Raw genomic sequence first — 23,701 nt, 5'->3', positions numbered from 1 at the left:
ACCAGCTGAAACACCTAAAAATACAAGCAACGGCAAAGGCATTCGATGGCAACAAATTTGCGGCTCTCTCCCAACTAGACGAGAACGAAGCCACGCAGGACGACGAGTTCCCAGAACTGGGCCCGTCCAAGCCCAAGAAAAACAAGAAATCAAAGGGCCAGAAACCAGCCACTCCAAAAGTAGCTGACGATATGGACATCGATGATGACCCAGAGGAAACCACCGCGATAGCCCCAACTGAACCCAGGAAGGAATTACCTGGACCACCCAAAACAAAAGAGACGAAAACCAAGACGTCAAAACTACCCATTATAGCGACATATAATGTGAATCCAAAGGAACTGACAGGTATGTTGCGACAAATAATAAAAAATGAGCGTTTTAGACTTAATATAATCAACAAAAATAGAACCCATATCAATGTCTTTACCCTCGAAGATTTCCAAGAGACTAAGAAACTATTAGACCTTAATCAAATAAGCTACTATACTTACACCCCCAAAGAACTTAAGCCTTACTCCATAGTTATAAAAAAATTACCTCAGCAAATCTTCACAGAAGATGAAGTTAAGATAGCAGTACAAGAAACTTGCCCTGACCTGAAAATCATTAGCGTCAAACCATTTAAAAAGAACTTTTGGCTGGTCCAAATGGAAAAAACAGAAAGGGCCAAAACAATATACTCCATCAAAAGTCTACTTAACTGCAAAATAAAAATTGAGGCCTTCAAAGCCGAAAGGAAAATAAAACAATGCCACAACTGCCAACGGTATTGCCATGTCGCAAGCAATTGCAAAATGCAGTATAGATGCATCAAATGCACTGCTGACCACGCCCCCGGGCAATGCAGTATCAAAAAGACTGACAACCCATCAGAAAACAATAAAACACAATGTGTCAACTGCAAGGGTCAACACACAGCAAATGCTAAAATCTGCCCGGTCAGAGTAGTAATCACCGCCAAAATTGAAAATAAGCGAAGTAGCACTGAACAAAGAAATGTAAAAAAAATTACCAAAGCCACTACAGCATTTACTGCCAGCAAAATTAAAAATAATGTCCCATTCGCCTCACTTTTCAAAAAAACAGATGAGGTAAGGCCCGACTCCCGTCAGCCACAACTCCCCAAAAACATTGTTGTCACCAACCCGGCACTAAAGAAGCATCTTGCTAACAATCTGGCCCCAAAGCCACAAACAACAAATCTCTCGCTTGAGACCATCAACAGTGATAGTGTCCAAGCCTTTGGCAAAGATATTTTCACCTGTATAAACATCATGCAGAAACTCACCAAAAAATACCCCACTAGCCAAGCCCAAGATGAGTCAGAAGCTCGCAAAATAAAACAAGCCCTACTATTAGACTTTCTTATCCAAATCGCACAATAAAAATGACCTCCCTTAAATGTATCTTTCAAAACGTTAATTCACTCATCTCACTACAGAAGAGGCATGAGTTCGACCAATTCCTAAACAGACATAGGCCAGACATAATGCTCATAGCAGAGCACCGTCTAGGCAACAGAAATACCGCAAAGCTATCCCAATACCAATTTATAAGGCAAAATGTGAAAGCCACCCACACAAGACATGCGCAACGCCACCCTGAAAATGATGGTACGTCCGTCGCTATATGCATTAAAAACGGCATAAAGTTTGAACGCGTAGATATCCCGCCACTATGCTATATCGAAGCCGTAGCAATTAAACTTTCATACAAAGACTCGCTCAGGAACGCCCAAAGCTTTATAGCAGTCTCATTATACAAACGCCCTAAAGACCCGCTTCTTACTAATGACATGAATACGCTATTCAACTCTTTACACCATATTGGAAATGGTTGCCAAATAATCATAGGTTGCGACCTAAACGCCAAACACCCTAGTTGGCATGTGCCCCACTATAGCCCAGCCCACATAAATAACGCCGGTAAAAACCTTCAAACCTGGCTTCTAGGACAACCCAACTTCGTCCTTTGCCCCCCCAAAGAACCTAGTCGTCCCAATAACTCTAACAACCCATCCTCAATAGATTTCTTTATATGCTCTATAGACCTCCAGACAGAACATAGTTCCCTCTGCAACACAATAGATGAATTCCCATCAGATCATCTCGGGGTAACCCTAAAAATACAACTAGGCCAATATACACTTATAAGCACCGATCCAAAAAAAGTCTATAAATTCGACAGTATCAACACAGACATATGGAACTCTGTTCTCTTAAGAAATCTCAGACCAATTACGATATCTTCCAACCTAAGCCCTCAAGAAATAGACGCACACATTGAAGAACTTAATACCGCACTTAATATTGCACTGGACTCGCCAGATGCCATCCCCAAAAGAACTATACACCCATCCAAGCCCTATAATACAGTTAAATTAAGCGCACAATGCCTTGGTCTTATCAAGCAGAAGCGCATCATTAGAAGATACCTCGTTAGGCGCCAACACTCACTGTCATTTGACGAAAAGTCACAGCTTAAATCCCTTATCTCCGACCTCACAATCCAAATCAATAGTCATATCCACACTAGCAACCTACGACATGTAGAAAGCCGCCTGAAATACATAAGGCCAAGTAAGGTAAGCTTAAAATCCCTAAGACATAGTAACCCAAACCACCAAACAGACGAGCCGCTTAAACACGACATCCACCTAACAGCCACTGAGCATAATGAAATCGACATTAACGTTTCCACCGTTATTAAGTCGAAATTTGAAAAAGTCAATGCCCTAGCGTGGTCATTCGAGCAAATTCATAAGCAGAATGACGACATGTCTAATGGCAGCCCCGAGCTTAGGCAACACACTGCCCGCATAAATAGGCGAGTCGGCACTATAGCACAAAATCCCTTGCACATACCAAACTACATAGTCAACTTTGATCCCAGCCGAAGAGCAGACGGCAACTGGGAAAACTCAGAAGAGCTTGGCTTCACAAACGCCAAGCAACTTCTCGAGTGGGTCAAATTGAAAAATAGCAAAAAAACCATGGGACCAGATGGCAGTAGTAATTACCTCCTAAAACATTGCAATATGTTAGTCCTCAAACACCTAGCAGTTATTTTCAATCATTGCTTTAATTCAGGCTACTTCCCAAATGCCTGGAAATGCAGCAGAATAACTCCCATACTAAAACCTAAAGCAAAACCACAAAGCCTACAAGGGTACAGGCCAATCTCAATCCTCTCCGCTATTAGCCTCTTATTTGAAAAAATGTTAATGGCACAAATCAAAAAACACTTAGACTCCCGTCAAATACTTAAGCCCTATCAGTTTGGTTTTAGAGACAACCTATCTATTAGCAACCCATTAGCTGTCGCAAATTCCTTTATATCTAGCAACATCGCTAGACAGCGTGCTACAATTGCCTGTGCCCTTGACTTCGAAAAAGCTTTCGATACAGTCTGGACGAACGGCCTCATATACAAAATGAGCAGTACCTTCCGGTTTAACCCAAATACTACACGTATTATTCAAAGCTACCTTACGACCCGTTCTTTCTATGTCGCCAGCCCAGACGGCATAGAGCAATCGCTAATCCGCGAAATAACTGCAGGTGTGCCGCAAGGTTCCCTCCTAGCACCAATATTATATAACATCTACCTCGCTGATCTACCAGCCTTCATACAGATCCCCACCTCAACTTCGACAGCGCGCATTCAGCCGCTCGTCTACGCGGACGATATCCTACTACTATCTTCAGGTGCATGGATAGCAAGCGCAGAAATGGACCTCAATAGATATCTAGACCAACTATGCAAATACTTTGCTAAATGGCGACTTAAGCTTAACGTTAATAAGTGCGAGGGATGTATTTTCAAGGGCCCAAGGCTCAAAAGTATATATAAAAACGCTAGGAAATTCAAACCTAAACTCTATATAAACGGCAATACAGAAATCCAAACCAGATCAAAAATAAAATACCTAGGAGTCATATATGATGAAAAACTCAAATTCCAAGAGCACATCGAACATACCCTTAAACGAGCAAAAATTCAACTGCACCAAATTCATCATATCTACAAGCCCTTAAATGAGAACCCATCCCATCCGAATGCTCAATCGATCAAAATAGGTTCACTTGCCTATAAGAAACTAATCCAACCAATCCTAATCCATGGTCACATCGGTTGGTTCAATATTAAATCCAGACAAATGGAAGAAATACGTCTTTTTGAAAGACGCATCCTACGCCGTGCCTTAGGGAAATGCTCCCTCATACCCCACTCACACAATTACATATCAAACTCAAAGCTATACAAAATCTCAAAGACCAAGCGAGTAGACACCCTCATATTTAAGATAATTGAAAAGTTCCTAGAACGAAACCGCAACAGTACAAACCAACAAATATTAGATAGCATAGAGCAGATCCGGATACCGGTCGGATTCTCAACAAACCACCTAACCATAAACCATATAAACAGTCTCAAAGAGAAGGGCATAATACGCGACTCTCAGAACAATCTAATATTCTACCATAGAAAAAGGCAGTCTATCGACCCTAACGATGGACTTGCTTACAACATTAAACAATAAAAAACGAAATGCTCATCTTATTATTTGTCGCAACATATCTCCCCCCTTTCTCCCTATCTTCTATTGTATAAATATTTCCTACCTCCTATCTCTTCCTCAATCCAGTTAACTAGTTCCTAAGCCCCTTGTTATTACTAATTAAGCTAGTTATAAGACAAAAACCAACAAAACCAAATTAACACAATGAAATCCAGGTTTTTACTCAATACGAGTCTTTCCTAGGAATATATATATACACAATAAAATTACACAACTACACCAAAACATAAACCTTAAGAACTATAAAATAAATAAAATTAAGTAATAGAATTAACGCCTGGATAAGCTAGAAGCGCAAGGCAACATGAAATGTAAAACCTAAAATTAAGTTAACTTGACTTTGTCAATCAAGACTGTACTAATAAATAAGGTACCAAAATGTATTACCATGTAACCTACTGTGACCAATAAAAAAAGAAGAAAGAAGAAGTTTTCACACCAAAATAGTGTTTTCAGTTCACAAAAGTAAAGTAAAGCGCACGAAATGTCTGATTCTGCAGTTGCAACGTCCGCATCTCCTGTGATTGCCCAAGCAGCCTCAGGCGAGAAAAAGGTGTCTACTAAAAAGGCAGCAGCCACACCAAAATCAAAGAAGTCAACAGCAGCTCCGCCATCGCACCCACCAACTCAGCAAATGGTAGATGCATCGATTAAAAATTTGAAGGAACGTGGTGGCTCATCCCTTCTGGCAATTAAAAAATATATCGGTGCTACATACAAGTGCGATGCCCAGAAGCTAGCCCCGTTCATTAAAAAGTACCTTAAGAATGCAGTTGCGAATGGAAAGCTGATCCAAACAAAGGGCAAGGGTGCCTCTGGTTCGTTTAAACTATCTGCAACCGCTAACAAGGATGCCAAGCCAAAGGCCTCCGCTGTCGAGAAGAAAACCAAGAAGGTAAATGCTTCGGCGGCAGCAGCAACTAAAAGGAAGAGTAGTACGTCTACCACGAAGAAAGCAGCGGGTGCCGCTGATAAAAAGCTATCAAAATCCGCAGCAGCCAAAAAAAATGTTGAGAAAAAGAAGGCTGACAAAGAAAAGGCTAAGGATGCGAAGAAAACGGGAACCATAAAGGCCAAGCCTACAACAGCAAAGGCTAAGTCAAGCGCAACAAAGCCAAAGACCCCTAAACCTAAGACCACAAGTGCTAAACCGAAAAAAGTCGTGTCGGCTACGACCCCCAAGAAAACTGCTGTCAAGAAGCCAAAAGCGAAGACTGCATCTGCAACGAAGAAATAATTTGAAATTGCTAACTGCTTGTCAGCATATGCAAATTTCTAATAATGAAATTTGTTTTCCTACAAAGCCCTTTTAAGGGCTACAAATACGATTTTCTAAGAGAAAGAATTTTTCTTTTTGTCTATATCAGCAAATATAATAAATGCCATGTCTACTCATATACGCTGCCTTAATTTAAGTCCGATTGGACTTCTCAACTTATAATTGTAAATATCATATAAATAAATTACGTACTTCATACCTTCCTTCCTTATTCATTCCACCGCAAAATAAAACATTGTTATAAAAAAGTATTGATCAAATTACTTGCCGCTTGCCTATAAGAAATATATTCATCCAATCTAAACACCCCTCAAAAGATCGCATAGACGAAATGTGTAATGTGTAAATTTCGGTCTAATATTTAAAATAATAGAAAAGTTTTAAGAACGCTTACATTCATATGAGATATTATTCTGATATTTAAAAATATTTTTAATTCCTTGAAAAAGAGATTTGTGGCCCTGAAAAGGGCCTTTTGCTTTTGTTTGCTTCCCGTACAATGCACATCTAGCTGAATTTTACTTGGAGCTGGTGTACTTTGTAACTGCTTTTGTTCCCTCACTGACAGCGTGCTTGGCCAATTCGCCGGGCAGCAAAAGACGTACTGCGGTTTGGATTTCCCGACTGGTAATAGTCGAGCGTTTGTTGTAGTGAGCCAAACGGGAGGCCTCGGCAGCAATACGCTCGAAAATGTCGTTAACAAAGCTGTTCATTATGCTCATCGCCTTTGACGAAATGCCGGTGTCAGGGTGGACCTGCTTGAGCACTTTGTAAATGTAGATAGCGTAGCTTTCCTTCCTCTTGCGCTTCTTCTTCTTGTCATTCTTGGTAATGTTTTTCTGAGCCTTACCAGCCTTTTTGGCTGCCTTCCCACTTGTTTTCGGCGGCATTATTATTCACAAACGTTCACTTTAATTCACTCCACAAATGTTTGACAGACACCCTACAGTTGCTTAGCATTTATACTTTTTTCGAACGACGCTTTCATGTTAACAGCCCGTTCAACTCTCTACTCTAAACTGAAGAAGTGGTTAGTTGAGAAAAGTATAAATACAGTAGTCGTGAGGTTTGATGTCAATAACATTCGATATTTGTGTGCTAGCAGTGAAACAGTGAAATAAAGAAAATAAGAAAATGTCTGGTCGCGGTAAAGGTGGAAAAGTGAAGGGAAAGGCAAAGTCGCGTTCTAACCGTGCTGGTCTTCAGTTTCCCGTTGGTCGTATTCACCGCCTCCTTCGTAAGGGCAACTATGCTGAACGTGTTGGTGCCGGTGCTCCTGTCTACTTGGCTGCCGTTATGGAATATTTGGCCGCTGAAGTTTTGGAGTTGGCTGGCAATGCTGCACGCGACAACAAGAAAACTAGAATTATCCCTCGCCATTTGCAATTGGCCATTCGTAACGATGAGGAGTTAAACAAACTGCTTTCGGGCGTCACCATTGCCCAGGGCGGTGTTTTGCCCAACATCCAAGCAGTTCTGTTGCCCAAGAAGACTGAAAAGAAGGCATAATTTGCTAGTTCACTAAACAAAAAAAAAAACAGCGTATACATTTGTAAATACTCGAAACCAAACGTCCTTTTCAGGACGACCAAAAATGTCAAAAAAGAGATTATCTTTTCATTCACTAATGTATCCGAAATCGATTCAATACAAACTACATTTTAGAGCTCAAAAGTACATTCACCGTACTAGTCAATAAAAATGTGCAATACTGCCTTATCCAATGCGGTGGTTGTTTGTTTGTGATAGATTAAAAACAAGCACAAAATAAATATGTAAGACAAGTAAGAGCTTCTAGTCGGGAGCTCCCGACTAAAGGACACCGGCTATTGATGCTGATCAAGAGTATATATACTTTATGGGGTCAGAGATGCTTCCTTCTGCCTGTTACATAAATTTAGATTTTGCACAAATACAATATACCCTTATACCCATTTTTAATGGGCTCAGGGTATAATCATCGAAAAAGATTCGATTTTCGCCCCGACCTCGATTTTGAAAAAAAAAAACGTGATGATTTGGAAGGTCCTATCATATCCGCGGGGAGTTATGTCGCTTTGGAACGTCATATCTCCGCGCGGAGTTATGTTGTTTTGGAACGTCATATCTCCGCGCGGAGTTATGTCGTTTTGGAACGTCATATCTCCGCGCGGAGTTATGTCATTTTGGAACGACATATCTCCGCGCTGAGTTATGTCATTTTGGAACGACATATCTCCGCGCGGAGTTATGTCATTTTGGAACGACATACATATCTCCGCGCGGGGCTATTACCCGAGATATTAAAAAAAAAATCATCGAAAAAGTTTCGACTTTCGCACCGACCTCGATTTTGAGAAAAACGTGATGTAACCCCTTGCCATTTTGTCGGTTTGGGTCAAAATTTTAGATTTCCTTTTTTTGATGACAATCGATAGAACTGCTCCTTACGAGTCAAAAATGGTATGAAATTGCAAAATCGGACATTATTTGACCCATTATTCAACCCATCGATGATTAATTTGTTTGAATGCCAATTGTGTTTTTAACAGTGACAGTGTGAAGTTAGAATTGTGAAAGAAAGATGGCTCGTACTAAGCAGACTGCTCGTAAATCAACTGGAGGAAAGGCTCCTCGGAAACAGTTAGCTACTAAGGCAGCACGTAAAAGTGCTCCAGCAACTGGTGGTGTGAAGAAACCTCATCGCTATAGGCCAGGCACTGTTGCCCTGCGTGAAATTCGTCGCTACCAGAAGAGCACAGAACTGCTTATTCGCAAGTTGCCGTTCCAGCGTTTAGTACGCGAAATTGCTCAAGACTTCAAGACCGACTTACGTTTCCAGAGCTCGGCTGTGATGGCCTTGCAGGAAGCTAGCGAAGCCTATCTAGTTGGCCTATTCGAAGATACAAATTTGTGTGCTATCCACGCTAAGCGTGTCACCATCATGCCCAAGGACATTCAACTGGCCAGACGTATTCGTGGGGAGCGCGCTTAAGTCTACCTCGTCTCTAATACATAAATATAAAAAAATCGGTCCTTTTCAGGACCACAAAATATTTTAAACAAGGAGATTCTTATTTTCGTATCAATATATTAAATTAAATATCAATATACTAAGTAAAAATTTAAAACAAAACTGGATTTTCATATTGTCTGGAATAAAAAAACCTCGGACATCGAGCCAGTCAAAGAAACAATTATGAAATTGATAGGTCGCCAAATAAATCATCTTATTAAAAAGCTTTATACAATGTGACAATAAACAAACAGGGCATTACAATATTGGATTTATCTCAATGTATCTTAATGGTAAATCCACATACATATTTTGGGTTTAACCGAAAATTCCTTCATTATATTCCATATATGTATATGTATAGATGATTTTCTGAATAGCTGTATACATCATTTGGTTTGGGCCTCATCACCGTAAATAAACGTCATTTTTCATCAATCAATTGTGCTCCAATAGATAATTTCTGAATTTCAAAAATAAATCAACTAAGAGTCTGATGGATGTTTCGGTACACAGAAATGTCATATGGATTTCGCATGATATTTTATTAATTAAATTTCAAGTATAATAACAATTTGTGTTACTAAGTGGAATAATCTTCCATTTCCTTTTTTTTTATATTAAATTTTTTAAATTTATATTAACTGTTAAAGACAAAATAAGATTTGTCTGAAGCGTTTTTATATTGATTTCATTGTAAACAGGCATGTTTCTAACAGCTAAGGGTTATGTTAAATAGATATTTAAAGTAGTAGACTTAAGATATATTTAAATTAATAGTTGAATTTGATTAAAGAATTGTTTAAATATTGTATTTAGATGAAAAATATTTCAAGTTTCATTATATTTTTAATAATAATCGTGTTTTTTGCTCGATAACCTTTTTCGCCAAGACTCAAAGTTGAACTTTGACAGGCAATTAAAAATCATAAAATCATGTTAAATACACTAAATAATTTATATTGTATTGTTTGAATATTAAACAAACCATTCCAATTTACATTAAGAACGATTTCCAAGTATATACTTTTGTAAACGACCATTTAACAAGTATGTAATGACGACGCATTGAGTAACAAACGTTCAATACCAAAAACATTCTCGTTCAGCCCTCCTCCTCGATTCTCACTCAAACGGGTGACCTGGTATATTTCTGTTTTCACACCAAAATAGTGTTTTCAGTTCACAAAAGTAAAGTAAAGCGCACGAAATGTCTGATTCTGCAGTTGCAACGTCCGCATCTCCTGTGATTGCCCAAGCAGCCTCAGGCGAGAAAAAGGTGTCTACTAAAAAGGCAGCAGCCACACCAAAATCAAAGAAGTCAACAGCAGCTCCGCCATCGCACCCACCAACTCAGCAAATGGTAGATGCATCGATTAAAAATTTGAAGGAACGTGGTGGCTCATCCCTTCTGGCAATTAAAAAATATATCGGTGCTACATACAAGTGCGATGCCCAGAAGCTAGCCCCGTTCATTAAAAAGTACCTTAAGAATGCAGTTGCGAATGGAAAGCTGATCCAAACAAAGGGCAAGGGTGCCTCTGGTTCGTTTAAACTATCTGCATCCGCTAACAAGGATGCCAAGCCAAAGGCCTCCGCTGTCGAGAAGAAAACCAAGAAGGTAAATGCTTCGGCGGCAGCAGCAACTAAAAGGAAGAGTAGTACGTCTACCACGAAGAAAGCAGCGGGTGCCGCTGATAAAAAGCTATCAAAATCCGCAGCAGCCAAAAAAAATGTTGAGAAAAAGAAGGCTGACAAAGAAAAGGCTAAGGATGCGAAGAAAACGGGAACCATAAAGGCCAAGCCTACAACAGCAAAGGCTAAGTCAAGCGCAACAAAGCCAAAGACCCCTAAACCTAAGACCACAAGTGCTAAACCGAAAAAAGTCGTGTCGGCTACGACCCCCAAGAAAACTGCTGTCAAGAAGCCAAAAGCGAAGACTGCATCTGCAACGAAGAAATAATTTAAAATTGCTAACTGCTTGTCAGCATATGCAAATTTCTAATAATGAAATTTGTTTTCCTACAAAGCCCTTTTAAGGGCTACAAATACGATTTTCTAAGAGAAAGAATTTTTCTTTTTGTCGTCTATATCAGCAAATATAATAAATGCCCATGTCTACTCATATACGCTGCCTTAATTTAAGTCCGATTGGACTTCTCAACTTATAATTGTAAATATCATATAAATAAATTACGTACTTCATACCTTCCTTCCTTATTCATTCCACCGCAAAATAAAACATTGTTATAAAAAAGTATTGATCAAATTACTTGCCGCTTGCCTATAAGAAATATATTCATCCAATCTAAACACCCCTCAAAAGATCGCATAGACGAAATGTGTAATGTGTAAATTTCGGGTCTAATATTTAAAATAATAGAAAAGTTTTAAGAACGCTTACATTCATATGAGATATTATTCTGATATTTAAAAATATTTTTAATTCCTTGAAAAAGAGATTTGTGGCCCTGAAAAGGGCCTTTTGCTTTTGTTTGCTTCCCGTACAATGCACATCTAGCTGAATTTTACTTGGAGCTGGTGTACTTTGTAACTGCTTTTGTTCCCTCACTGACAGCGTGCTTGGCCAATTCGCCGGGCAGCAAAAGACGTACTGCGGTTTGGATTTCCCGACTGGTAATAGTCGAGCGTTTGTTGTAGTGAGCCAAACGGGAGGCCTCGGCAGCAATACGCTCGAAAATGTCGTTAACAAAGCTGTTCATTATGCTCATCGCCTTTGACGAAATGCCGGTGTCAGGGTGGACCTGCTTGAGCACTTTGTAAATGTAGATAGCGTAGCTTTCCTTCCTCTTGCGCTTCTTCTTCTTGTCATTCTTGGTAATGTTTTTCTGAGCCTTACCAGCCTTTTTGGCTGCCTTCCCACTTGTTTTCGGCGGCATTATTATTCACAAACGTTCACTTTAATTCACTCCACAAATGTTTGAAAGGCACCCTACAGTTGCTTAGCATTTATACTTTTTTTCGAGCGACGCTTTCATGTTTATATCACGTTCAACTAGCAACCCTAAAGTGAAGAAGAAGGTAGTTGAAAAAAGTATAAATACAATAGTCGTGAGGTTTGATGTCAATAACATTCGATATTTGTGTGCTAGCAGTGAAACAGTGAAATAAAGAAAATAAGAAAATGTCTGGTCGCGGTAAAGGTGGAAAAGTGAAGGGAAAGGCAAAGTCGCGTTCTAACCGTGCTGGTCTTCAGTTTCCCGTTGGTCGTATTCACCGCCTCCTTCGTAAGGGCAACTATGCTGAACGTGTAGGTGCCGGTGCTCCTGTCTACTTGGCTGCCGTTATGGAATATTTGGCCGCTGAAGTTTTGGAGTTGGCTGGCAATGCTGCACGCGACAACAAGAAAACTAGAATTATCCCTCGCCATTTGCAATTGGCCATTCGTAACGATGAGGAGTTAAACAAACTGCTTTCGGGCGTCACCATTGCCCAGGGCGGTGTTTTGCCCAACATCCAAGCAGTTCTGTTGCCCAAGAAGACTGAAAAGAAGGCATAATTTGCTAGTTCACTAAACAAAAAAAAAACAGCGTATACATTTGTAAATACTCGAAACCAAACGTCCTTTTCAGGACGACCAAAAATGTCAAAAAGATTATATTTTCATTCAATAAGGTATCCGAAATCGACTCAATAATACAAAGTACTTGCTTGTCAGAGCTCAAAAGTACAGTCATCGACTAGTCAATAAAAATGTGCAATATTTTCATATCGAATGCGGTTGTCTTACGTTGGTGATAGTTAAGAAACAAGCACAAAATATGTGAAACAAACGAAGATCCGTGATTCTGGTCGATTGCTGGAGCAGTGTCGGGAGAAAGTTTATTCTTAGATGAAGAAACGTTTGACAGCTTGACCATTGCCCAGGGCGGTGTTTTGCCCAACATCCAAGCAGTTCTGTTGCCCAAGAAGACTGAAAAGAAGGCATAATTTGTTAGTTCACTAAACAAAAATAAAACAGCGTATACATTTGTAAATACTCGAAACCAAACGTCCTTTTCAGGACGACCAAAAATGTCAAAAAAGAGATTATCTTTTCATTCACTAATGTATCCGAAATCGATTCAATACAAACTACATTCTAGAGCTCAAAAGTACATTCACCGTAATAGTCAATAAAAATGTGCAATATTGCCTTATCCAATGCGGTGGTTGTTTGTTTGTGATAGATTAAAAACAAGCACAAAATAAATATGTAAGACAAGTAAGAGGTTCTAGTCGGGAGCTCCCGACTAAAGGACACCCTGAACACTCTTCTTCCAACATCAAATGCATATTTGTGTTCTATTTTCGAAGCTATATGTCAAGTTTGGGGACTCTAGCTCTTATTATTTACCAAAATTCCCCAAAATACAGGAGATCGATTGGCTTGGAAACGGAGTAAGTTATCGATTATCGGAAACAAACTCGATCTCCGCGGGCACTAGCTCTTATAGGTTCTGAGATCCTTGCGTTCATACATACGGACAGACGGACGGACAGACAGACGGACATGGCTAGATCGACTCGGCTATTGATGCTGATCAAGAATATATATACTTTATGGGGCCAGAGATGCTTCCTTCTGCCTGTTACATAAATTTGGATTTTGCACAAATACAATATACCCTTATACCCATTTTTAATGGGCTCAAGGTATAATCATCGAAAAAGTTTCGATTTTCGCCCCGACCTCAATTTTGAAAAAAAAACGTGATGATTTGGAAGGTCATATCATATCCGCGGGGAGTTATGTCGCTTTGGAACGTCATATCTCCATCGAAAAAGTTTCGATTTTCGCACCGACCTCGATTTTGAAAAAATCGTGATGATTTGGAAGGCCATATCTCCGCGCGGAGTTATGTCGTTTTGGAACGTCATATCTCCGCGCGTAGTTATTTTGTTTTGGAACGTCATATCTCCGCGCGGGGCTATTACCCGAGATATTCAAAAAAAATCATCGCAAAAGTTTCGACTTTCGCACCGACCTCGATTTTGAAAAAAAAGAACGTGATGATTTGGAAGGTCATATCATATCCGCGGGGAGTTATGTCGTTTTGGAACGTCATATCTCCGCGCGGAGTTATGTCGTTTTGGAACGTCATATCTCCGCGCGGAGCTATGTCGTTTTGGAACGTCATATCTCCGCGCGGAGTTATGTCGTTTTGGAACGTCATATCTCCGCGCGGGGCTATTACCCGAGATATCAAAAAAAAAATTATCGAAAAAGTTTCGACTTTCGCACCGACTTCGATTTTGAAAAAAAAAGAACGTGATGATTTGGAAGGTCATATCATATCCGCGGGGAGTTATGTCGTTTTGGAACGTCATATCTCCGCGCGGAGTTATGTCGTTTTGGAACGCCATATCTCCGCGCGGAGTTATGTCGTTTTGGAACGTCATATCTCCGCGCGGGGCTATTACCCGAGATATTAAAAAAAAAATCATCGAAAAAGTTTCGACTTTCGCACCGACCTCGATTTTGAAAAAAAAGAACGTGATGATTTGGAAGGTCATATCATATCCGCGGGGAGTTATGTTGTTTTGGAACGTCATATCTCCGCGCGGAGTTATGTCGTTTTGGAACGCCATATCTCCGCGCGGAGTTATGTCGTTTTGGAACGTCATATCTCCGCGCGGAGTTATGTCGTTTTGGAACGTCATATCTCCGCGCGGAGTTATGTCGTTTTGGAACGTCATATCTCCGCGCGGGGCTATTACCCGAGTTATTCAAAAAAAAATCATCGAAAAAGTTTCGACTTTCGCACCGACCTCGATTTTGAAAAAAAAGAACGTGATGATTTGGAAGTTCATATCATATCCGCGGGGAGTTATGTCGTTTTGGAACGTCATATCTCCGCGCGGAGTTATGTCGTTTTGGAATTACCCGAGATATTAAAAAAAAAATCATCGAAAAAGTTTCGACTTTCGCACCGACCTCGATTTTGAAAAAAACGTGATGTAACCTCTTGCCATTTAGTCGGTTTGGGTCAAAATTTTAGATTTCCTTTTTTTGATGACAATCGATAGAACTGCTCCTTACGAGTCAAAAATGGTATGAAATTGCAAAATCGGACATTATTTGACCCATTATTCAACCCATCGATGATTGATTTGTTTGAATGCCAATTGATGGTAGGTATCCGTACGCATTCAAAAAGGTATAACATTTTAAAATCAGACATTATTTACCCTAGATATTAAAAAAAAAATCATCGAAAAAGCTTCGATTTTCGCACCGACCTCGATTTTGAAAAAAAAACGTGATGATTTGGAAGGTCATATCATATCCGCGCGGAGTTATATCGTTTTGGAACGTCATATCTCCATCGAAAAAGTTTCGATTTTCGCACCGACCTCGATTTAAAAAAAAAAACGTGATGATTTGGAAAGTCATATCATATCCGCGCGGAATTATGTCGTTCTGAAACGTCATATCTCCATCGAAAAAGTTTCGATTTTCGCACCGACCTCGATTTTGAAAAAAATCGTGATGATTTGGAAGGTCATATCTCCGCGTGGAGTTCTGTCGTTTTGGAACGTCATATCTCCATCGAAAATGTTTCCATTTTCGCACCGACTCGATCTGCGCAGGCACTAGGAGCACCTACATCTAAAATTTCAAGTCTATAGCTCTTATATGTTCTGAGATCCTTGCGTTCATACATATGGACGGACGGACAGACTGACATGGCTAGATCGACTCGGCTATTGATGCTGATCAAGAATATATATACTTTATGGGGTCGGAGATGCTTCCTTCTGCCTGTTACATACATTTGGATTTTGCACAAATACAATATACCCTTGTGTCCATTTTTAATGGGTTCAGGGTTTAAAAAACGAACATCTGTGATCACGGTCGATCTCGGAATCTGAGATGGAGACGCTTGACAGCATCACGTTTCGTTAGTGTTGAATAATTAATATTTTTTATCTCTTAATGAAACGGATTGGTGGTCCTGAAAAGGACCGATTGTGTCAACATAAATTCAATATTTTCTTATTAACCGCCAAAACCGTACAGGGTACGGCCTTGTCTTTTCAGCGCATAAACAACATCCATGGCTGTGACTGTCTTCCTCTTGGCGTGCTCAGTGTATGTGACCGCATCACGGATGACATTTTCCAAGAAAACTTTTAGAACACCACGAGTTTCCTCATAAATAAGACCAGAAATACGTTTTACGCCACCACGACGAGCTAAACGCCGGATAGCTGGTTTCGTGATGCCCTGGATATTATCACGCAACACTTTGCGATGACGTTTGGCGCCGCCTTTACCCAAGCCTTTGCCACCTTTACCACGACCAGTCATTTTTCACTTTATATTTTTATTTAACTTAACACCACGAATGTCACTGAGGTACTAATGCTAGCTCTTCGGGCAGCGCTTATATTTATACCAAAAATATCCAAAACTCGAAAGAGTACAAGAATATTTCCATCTCGCTCACACCCTACCCTCGTAACATAATCGGCAAAGCGACGAACAGCGAATATATCGTTCTCTTTCTAACTTATCACTCATTTTCTATATAAGCGATACACAAACGAGACGCACGATTATTGTGTTTTTAACAGTGACAGTGTGAAGTTGGAATTGTGAAAGAAAGATGGCTCGTACTAAGCAAACTGCTCGTAAATCAACTGGAGGAAAGGCCCCTCGGAAACAGTTAGCTACTAAGGCAGCACGTAAAAGTGCTCCAGCAACTGGTGGTGTGAAGAAACCTCATCGCTATAGGCCAGGCACTGTTGCCCTGCGTGAAATTCGTCGCTACCAGAAGAGCACGGAACTGCTTATTCGCAAGTTGCCGTTCCAGCGTTTAGTACGCGAAATTGCTCAAGACTTCAAGACCGACTTACGTTTCCAGAGCTCGGCTGTGATGGCCTTGCAGGAAGCTAGCGAAGCCTATCTAGTTGGCCTATTCGAAGATACAAATTTGTGTGCTATCCACGCTAAGCGTGTCACCATCATGCCCAAGGACATTCAACTGGCCAGACGTATTCGTGGGGAGCGCGCTTAAGTCTACCTCGTCTCTAATACATAAATATAAAAAAAAAATCGGTCCTTTTCAGGACCACAAAATATTTTAAACAAGGAGATTCTTATTTTCGTATCAATATATTAAATTAAATATCAATATACTAAGTAAAAATTTAAAACAAAACTGGATTTTCATATTGTCTGGAATAAAAAAACCTCAGACATCGAGCCAGTCAAAGAAACAATTATGAAATTGATAGGTCGCCAAATAAATCATCTTATTAAAAAGCTTTATACAATGTGACAATAAACAAATAGGGCATTACAATATTGGATTTATCTCATCACCGTAAATAAACGTCATTTTTCATCAATCAATTGTGCTCCAATAGATAATTTCTGAATTTCAAAAATAAATCAACTAAGAGTCTGATGGATGTTTCGGTACACAGAAATGTCATATGGATTTCGCATGATATTTTATTAATTAAATTTCAAGTATAATAACAATTTGTGTTACTAAGTGGAATAATCTTCCATTTCCTTTTTTTGTATATTAAATTTTTTAAATTTATATTAACTGTTAAAGACAAAATAAGATTTGTCTGAAGCGTTTTTATATTGATTTCATTGTAAACAGGCATGTTTCTAACAGCTAAGGGTTATGTTAAATAGATATTTAAAGTAGTAGACTTAAGATATATTTAAATTAATAGTTGAATTTGATTAAAGAATTGTTTAAATATTGTATTTAGATGAAAAATATTTCAAGTTTCATTATATTTTTAATAATAATCGTGTTTTTTGCTCGATAACCTTTTTCGCCAAGACTCAAAGTTGAACTTTGACAGGCAATTAAAAATCATAAAATCATGTTAAATACACTAAATAATTTATATTGTATTGTTTGAATATTACACAAACCATTCCAATTTACATTAAGAACGATTTCCAAATATAAACTTTTGTAAACGACCATTTAACAAGTATGTAATGACGACGCATTGAGTAACAAACGTTCAATACCAAAAACATTCTCGTTTAGCCCTCCTCCTCGATTCTCACTCAAACGGGTGACCTGGTATATTTCTGTTTTCACACCAAAATAGTGTTTTCAGTTCACAAAAGTAAAGTAAAGCGCACGAAATGTCTGATTCTGCAGTTGCAACGTCCGCATCTCCTGTGATTGCCCAAGCAGCCTCAGGCGAGAAAAAGGTGTCTACTAAAAAGGCAGCAGCCACACCAAAATCAAAGAAGTCAACAGCAGCTCCGCCATCGCACCCACCAACTCAGCAAATGGTAGATGCATCGATTAAAAATTTGAAGGAACGTGGTGGCTCATCCCTTCTGGCAATTAAAAAATATATCGGTGCTACATACAAGTGCGATGCCCAGAAGCTAGCCCCGTTCATTAAAAAGTACCTTAAGAATGCAGTTGCGAATGGAAAGCTGATCCAAACAAAGGGCAAGGGTGCCTCTGGTTCGTTTAAACTATCTGCAACCGCTAACAAGGATGCCAAGCCAAAGGCCTCCGCTGTCGAGAAGAAAACCAAGAAGGTAAATGCTTCGGCGGCAGCAGCAACTAAAAGGAAGAGTAGTACGTCTACCACGAAGAAAGCAGCGGGTGCCGCTGATAAAAAGCTATCAAAATCCGCAGCAGCCAAAAAAAATGTTGAGAAAAAGAAGGCTGACAAAGAAAAGGCTAAGGATGCGAAGAAAACGGGAACCATAAAGGCCAAGCCTACAACAGCAAAGGCTAAGTCAAGCGCAACAAAGCCAAAGACCCCTAAACCTAAGACCACAAGTGCTAAACCGAAAAAAGTCGTGTCGGCTACGACCCCCAAGAAAACTGCTGTCAAGAAGCCAAAAGCGAAGACTGCATCTGCAACGAAGAAATAATTTGAAATTGCTAACTGCTTGTCAGCATATGCAAATTTCTAATAATGAAATTTGTTTTCCTACAAAGCCCTTTTAAGGGCTACAAATACGATTTTCTAAGAGAAAGAATTTTTCTTTTTGTCTATATCAGCAAATATAATAAATGCCATGTCTACTCATATACGCTGCCTTAATTTAAGTCCGATTGGACTTCTCAACTTATAATTGTAAATATCATATAAATAAATTACGTACTTCATACCTTCCTTCCTTATTCATTCCACCGCAAAATAAAACATTGTTATAAAAAAGTATTGATCAAATTACTTGCCGCTTGCCTATAAGAAATATATTCATCCAATCTAAACACCCCTCAAAAGATCGCATAGACGAAATGTGTAATGTGTAAATTTCGGGTCTAATATTTAAAATAATAGAAAAGTTTTAAGAACGCTTACATTCATATGAGATATTATTCTGATATTTAAAAATATTTTTAATTCCTTGAAAAAGAGATTTGTGGCCCTGAAAAGGGCCTTTTGCTTTTGTTTGCTTCCCGTACAATGCACATCTAGCTGAATTTTACTTGGAGCTGGTGTACTTTGTAACTGCTTTTGTTCCCTCACTGACAGCGTGCTTGGCCAATTCGCCGGGCAGCAAAAGACGTACTGCGGTTTGGATTTCCCGACTGGTAATAGTCGAGCGTTTGTTGTAGTGAGCCAAACGGGAGGCCTCGGCAGCAATACGCTCGAAAATGTCGTTAACAAAGCTGTTCATTATGCTCATCGCCTTTGACGAAATGCCGGTGTCAGGGTGGACCTGCTTGAGCACTTTGTAAATGTAGATAGCGTAGCTTTCCTTCCTCTTGCGCTTCTTCTTCTTGTCATTCTTGGTAATGTTTTTCTGAGCCTTACCAGCCTTTTTGGCTGCCTTCCCACTTGTTTTCGGCGGCATTATTATTCACAAACGTTCACTTTAATTCACTCCACAAATGTTTGACAGACACCCTACAGTTGCTTAGCATTTATACTTTTTTCGAACGACGCTTTCATGTTAACAGCCCGTTCAACTCTCTACTCTAAACTGAAGAAGTGGTTAGTTGAGAAAAGTATAAATACAGTAGTCGTGAGGTTTGATGTCAATAACATTCGATATTTGTGTGCTAGCAGTGAAACAGTGAAATAAAGAAAATAAGAAAATGTCTGGTCGCGGTAAAGGTGGAAAAGTGAAGGGAAAGGCAAAGTCGCGTTCTAACCGTGCTGGTCTTCAGTTTCCCGTTGGTCGTATTCACCGCCTCCTTCGTAAGGGCAACTATGCTGAACGTGTTGGTGCCGGTGCTCCTGTCTACTTGGCTGCCGTTATGGAATATTTGGCCGCTGAAGTTTTGGAGTTGGCTGGCAATGCTGCACGCGACAACAAGAAAACTAGAATTATCCCTCGCCATTTGCAATTGGCCATTCGTAACGATGAGGAGTTAAACAAACTGCTTTCGGGCGTCACCATTGCCCAGGGCGGTGTTTTGCCCAACATCCAAGCAGTTCTGTTGCCCAAGAAGACTGAAAAGAAGGCATAATTTGCTAGTTCACTAAACAAAAAAAAAAACAGCGTATACATTTGTAAATACTCGAAACCAAACGTCCTTTTCAGGACGACCAAAAATGTCAAAAAAGAGATTATCTTTTCATTCACTAATGTATCCGAAATCGATTCAATACAAACTACATTTTAGAGCTCAAAAGTACATTCACCGTACTAGTCAATAAAAATGTGCAATATTGCCTTATCCAATGCGGTGGTTGTTTGTTTGTGATAGATTAAAAACAAGCACAAAATAAATATGTAAGACAGGTAAGAGGTTCTAGTCGGGAGCTCCCGACTAAAGGACACCCTGAACACTCTTCTTCCAACATCAAATGCATATATATGTTCTATTTTCGAAGCTATATGTCAAGTTTGGGGACTCTAGCTCTTATTATTTACCAAAATTCCCCAAAATACAGGATATCGATTGGCTTGGAAACGGAGTAAGTTATCGATTATCGGAAACAAACTCGATCTCCGCGGGCACTAGGAGCACCTACATCTAAAATTTCTCAAGCTCTTATAGGTTCTGAGATCCTTGCGTTCATACATACGGACAGACGGACGGACAGGCAGACGGACATGGCTAGATCGACTCGGCTATTGATGCTGATCAAGAGTATATATACTTTATGGGGTCAGAGATGCTTCCTTCTGCCTGTTACATAAATTTAGATTTTGCACAAATACAATATACCCTTATACCCATTTTTAATGGGCTCAGGGTATAATCATCGAAAAAGATTCGATTTTCGCCCCGACCTCGATTTTGAAAAAAAAAAACGTGATGATTTGGAAGGTCCTATCATATCCGCGGGGAGTTATGTCGCTTTGGAACGTCATATCTCCGCGCGGAGTTATGTTGTTTTGGAACGTCATATCTCCGCGCGGAGTTATGTCGTTTTGGAACGTCATATCTCCGCGCGGAGTTATGTCATTTTGGAACGACATATCTCCGCGCTGAGTTATGTCATTTTGGAACGACATATCTCCGCGCGGAGTTATGTCATTTTGGAACGACATATCTCCGCGCGGGGCTATTACCCGAGATATTAAAAAAAAAATCATCGAAAAAGTTTCGACTTTCGCACCGACCTCGATTTTGAAAAAAAAGAACGTGATGATTTGGAAGGTCATATCATATCCGCGGGGAGTTATGTCGTTTTGGAACGTCATATCTCCGCGCGGAGTTATGTCGTTTTGGAACGTCATATCTCCGCGCGGGGCTATTACCCGAGTTATTCAAAAAAAATCATCGAAAAAGTTTCGACTTTCGCACCGACCTCGATTTTGAAAAAAACGTGATGTAACCCCTTGCCATTTTGTCGGTTTGGGTCAAAATATTAGATTTCCTTTTTTTGATGACAATCGATAGAACTGATCCTTACGAGTCAAAAATGGTATGAAATTGCAAAATCGGACATTATTTGACCCATTATTCAACCCATCGATGATTAATTTGTTTGAATGCCAATTGATGGTAGGTATCCGTACGCATTCAATAAGGTGTAACATTTTAAAATCAGACATTATTTACCCGAGATATTAAAAAAAAATCATCGAAAAAGCTTCGATTTTCGCACCGACCTAGATTTTGAAAAAAAAATTAATATTTTTTATCTCTTAATGAAACGGATTGGTGGTCCTGAAAAGGACCGATTGTGTCAACATAAATTCAATATTTTCTTATTAACCGCCAAAACCGTACAGGGTACGGCCTTGTCTTTTCAGCGCATATACGACATCCATGGCTGTGACTGTCTTCCTCTTGGCGTGCTCGGTGTATGTGACCGCATCACGGATGACATTCTCCAAGAAAACCTTTAGAACACCGCGAGTTTCTTCATAAATAAGACCAGAAATACGTTTTACGCCACCACGACGAGCTAAACGCCGGATAGCTGGTTTCGTGATGCCCTGGATATTATCACGCAACACTTTGCGATGACGTTTGGCGCCGCCTTTACCCAAGCCTTTGCCACCTTTACCACGACCAGTCATTTTTCACTTTATATTTTTTTTTAACTTAACACCACGAATGTCACTGAGGTACTAATGCTAGCTCTTCGGGCAGCGCTTATATTTATACCAAAAACTCAAAAAGACGAGCGAGTGAAAACATATTTCCATCTCGCTCACATACTACCCTTGTAACATATTCGACAAAACAGCGAACAGCGAATATATCGTTCTCTTTCTAACTTATCACTCATTTTCTATATAAGCGATACACAAACGAGACGCACGATTATTGTGTTTTTAACAGTGACAGTGTGAAGTTAGAATTGTGAAAGAAAGATGGCTCGTACTAAGCAGACTGCTCGTAAATCAACTGGAGGAAAGGCTCCTCGGAAACAGTTAGCTACTAAGGCAGCACGTAAAAGTGCTCCAGCAACTGGTGGTGTGAAGAAACCTCATCGCTATAGGCCAGGCACTGTTGCCCTGCGTGAAATTCGTCGCTACCAGAAGAGCACAGAACTGCTTATTCGCAAGTTGCCGTTCCAGCGTTTAGTACGCGAAATTGCTCAAGACTTCAAGACCGACTTACGTTTCCAGAGCTCGGCTGTGATGGCCTTGCAGGAAGCTAGCGAAGCCTATCTAGTTGGCCTATTCGAAGATACAAATTTGTGTGCTATCCACGCTAAGCGTGTCACCATCATGCCCAAGGACATTCAACTGGCCAGACGTATTCGTGGGGAGCGCGCTTAAGTCTACCTCGTCTCTAATACATAAATATAAAAAAATCGGTCCTTTTCAGGACCACAAAATATTTTAAACAAGGAGATTCTTATTTTCGTATCAATATATTAAATTAAATATCAATATACTAAGTAAAAATTTAAAACAAAACTGGATTTTCATATTGTCTGGAATAAAAAAACCTCGGACATCGAGCCAGTCAAAGAAACAATTATGAAATTGATAGGTCGCCAAATAAATCATCTTATTAAAAAGCTTTATACAATGTGACAATAAACAAACAGGGCATTACAATATTGGATTTATCTCAATGTATCTTAATGGTAAATCCACATACATATTTTGGGTTTAACCGAAAATTCCTTCATTATATTCCATATATGTATATGTATAGATGATTTTCTGAATAGCTGTATACATCATTTGGTTTGGGCCTCATCACCGTAAATAAACGTCATTTTTCATCAATCAATTGTGCTCCAATAGATAATTTCTGAATTTCAAAAATAAATCAACTAAGAGTCTGATGGATGTTTCGGTACACAGAAATGTCATATGGATTTCGCATGATATTTTATTAATTAAATTTCAAGTATAATAACAATTTGTGTTACTAAGTGGAATAATCTTCCATTTCCTTTTTTTTTATATTAAATTTTTTAAATTTATATTAACTGTTAAAGACAAAATAAGATT

At 39.5% G+C, this 23,701-nt stretch overlaps 14 protein-coding genes across 14 annotated transcripts; 9 read left to right on the top strand and 5 right to left on the bottom strand.

The window, feature by feature from the left end:
• Positions 1-5,031: 5,031 nt before the first annotated feature.
• LOC6630838 (histone H1.3-like) lies at positions 5,032-5,898 on the top strand. Its single transcript, XM_002053078.4, has one exon. It carries the CDS (start codon positions 5,070-5,072, stop codon positions 5,820-5,822), a length of 753 nt encoding a protein of 250 aa, XP_002053114.1. The 5' UTR covers positions 5,032-5,069; the 3' UTR covers positions 5,823-5,898.
• Positions 5,899-6,326: 428 nt separating this feature from the next.
• Positions 6,327-6,808, bottom strand: LOC6630839 (histone H2B). The gene has a single exon (XM_002053079.4). It carries the CDS (start codon positions 6,752-6,754, stop codon positions 6,383-6,385), a length of 372 nt encoding a protein of 123 aa, XP_002053115.1. The 5' UTR covers positions 6,755-6,808; the 3' UTR covers positions 6,327-6,382.
• Positions 6,809-6,944: 136 nt separating this feature from the next.
• On the top strand, positions 6,945-7,446 carry LOC6630840 (histone H2A). The gene has a single exon (XM_032432941.2). It carries the CDS (start codon positions 6,999-7,001, stop codon positions 7,371-7,373), a length of 375 nt encoding a protein of 124 aa, XP_032288832.1. The 5' UTR covers positions 6,945-6,998; the 3' UTR covers positions 7,374-7,446.
• A 954-nt stretch (positions 7,447-8,400) lies between these two features.
• On the top strand, positions 8,401-8,871 carry LOC116649799 (histone H3). The gene has a single exon (XM_032432930.2). It carries the CDS (start codon positions 8,428-8,430, stop codon positions 8,836-8,838), a length of 411 nt encoding a protein of 136 aa, XP_032288821.1. The 5' UTR covers positions 8,401-8,427; the 3' UTR covers positions 8,839-8,871.
• Positions 8,872-10,022: 1,151 nt separating this feature from the next.
• LOC116649797 (histone H1.3) lies at positions 10,023-10,898 on the top strand. Its single transcript, XM_032432928.2, has one exon. The coding sequence runs from the start codon at positions 10,070-10,072 to the stop codon at positions 10,820-10,822; it is 753 nt and encodes a 250-aa protein (XP_032288819.1). The 5' UTR covers positions 10,023-10,069; the 3' UTR covers positions 10,823-10,898.
• Positions 10,899-11,331: 433 nt separating this feature from the next.
• LOC6637055 (histone H2B) lies at positions 11,332-11,793 on the bottom strand. Its single transcript, XM_002060438.4, has one exon. It carries the CDS (start codon positions 11,757-11,759, stop codon positions 11,388-11,390), a length of 372 nt encoding a protein of 123 aa, XP_002060474.1. The 5' UTR covers positions 11,760-11,793; the 3' UTR covers positions 11,332-11,387.
• Positions 11,794-11,959: 166 nt separating this feature from the next.
• On the top strand, positions 11,960-12,451 carry LOC6637084 (histone H2A). The gene has a single exon (XM_002060459.4). It carries the CDS (start codon positions 12,005-12,007, stop codon positions 12,377-12,379), a length of 375 nt encoding a protein of 124 aa, XP_002060495.1. The 5' UTR covers positions 11,960-12,004; the 3' UTR covers positions 12,380-12,451.
• Positions 12,452-15,812: 3,361 nt separating this feature from the next.
• LOC6637180 (histone H4) lies at positions 15,813-16,199 on the bottom strand. The gene has a single exon (XM_002060490.4). It carries the CDS (start codon positions 16,175-16,177, stop codon positions 15,866-15,868), a length of 312 nt encoding a protein of 103 aa, XP_002060526.1. The 5' UTR covers positions 16,178-16,199; the 3' UTR covers positions 15,813-15,865.
• Positions 16,200-16,424: 225 nt separating this feature from the next.
• LOC138910974 (histone H3) lies at positions 16,425-16,937 on the top strand. Its single transcript, XM_070207517.1, has one exon. The coding sequence runs from the start codon at positions 16,476-16,478 to the stop codon at positions 16,884-16,886; it is 411 nt and encodes a 136-aa protein (XP_070063618.1). The 5' UTR covers positions 16,425-16,475; the 3' UTR covers positions 16,887-16,937.
• A 1,008-nt stretch (positions 16,938-17,945) lies between these two features.
• LOC6637028 (histone H1.3-like) lies at positions 17,946-18,821 on the top strand. The gene has a single exon (XM_032440877.2). The coding sequence runs from the start codon at positions 17,993-17,995 to the stop codon at positions 18,743-18,745; it is 753 nt and encodes a 250-aa protein (XP_032296768.1). The 5' UTR covers positions 17,946-17,992; the 3' UTR covers positions 18,746-18,821.
• A 429-nt stretch (positions 18,822-19,250) lies between these two features.
• Positions 19,251-19,732, bottom strand: LOC6637086 (histone H2B). Its single transcript, XM_002060462.4, has one exon. It carries the CDS (start codon positions 19,676-19,678, stop codon positions 19,307-19,309), a length of 372 nt encoding a protein of 123 aa, XP_002060498.1. The 5' UTR covers positions 19,679-19,732; the 3' UTR covers positions 19,251-19,306.
• Positions 19,733-19,868: 136 nt separating this feature from the next.
• LOC6637025 (histone H2A) lies at positions 19,869-20,370 on the top strand. The gene has a single exon (XM_002060418.4). The coding sequence runs from the start codon at positions 19,923-19,925 to the stop codon at positions 20,295-20,297; it is 375 nt and encodes a 124-aa protein (XP_002060454.1). The 5' UTR covers positions 19,869-19,922; the 3' UTR covers positions 20,298-20,370.
• A 1,578-nt stretch (positions 20,371-21,948) lies between these two features.
• Positions 21,949-22,332, bottom strand: LOC6637058 (histone H4). Its single transcript, XM_002060440.4, has one exon. The coding sequence runs from the start codon at positions 22,304-22,306 to the stop codon at positions 21,995-21,997; it is 312 nt and encodes a 103-aa protein (XP_002060476.1). The 5' UTR covers positions 22,307-22,332; the 3' UTR covers positions 21,949-21,994.
• Positions 22,333-22,574: 242 nt separating this feature from the next.
• LOC138910931 (histone H3) lies at positions 22,575-23,047 on the top strand. Its single transcript, XM_070207144.1, has one exon. The coding sequence runs from the start codon at positions 22,604-22,606 to the stop codon at positions 23,012-23,014; it is 411 nt and encodes a 136-aa protein (XP_070063245.1). The 5' UTR covers positions 22,575-22,603; the 3' UTR covers positions 23,015-23,047.
• Positions 23,048-23,701: the final 654 nt, after the last annotated feature.

The sequence above is a fragment of the Drosophila virilis genome, chromosome 2 (assembly GCF_030788295.1).
Source record: "Drosophila virilis strain 15010-1051.87 chromosome 2, Dvir_AGI_RSII-ME, whole genome shotgun sequence".
In the NCBI taxonomy this organism is placed as follows: domain Eukaryota; kingdom Metazoa; phylum Arthropoda; class Insecta; order Diptera; family Drosophilidae; genus Drosophila; species Drosophila virilis.
Note: the sequence above shows the minus strand (reverse complement) of the source record. Positions and strands in the feature narration are given on the sequence as shown.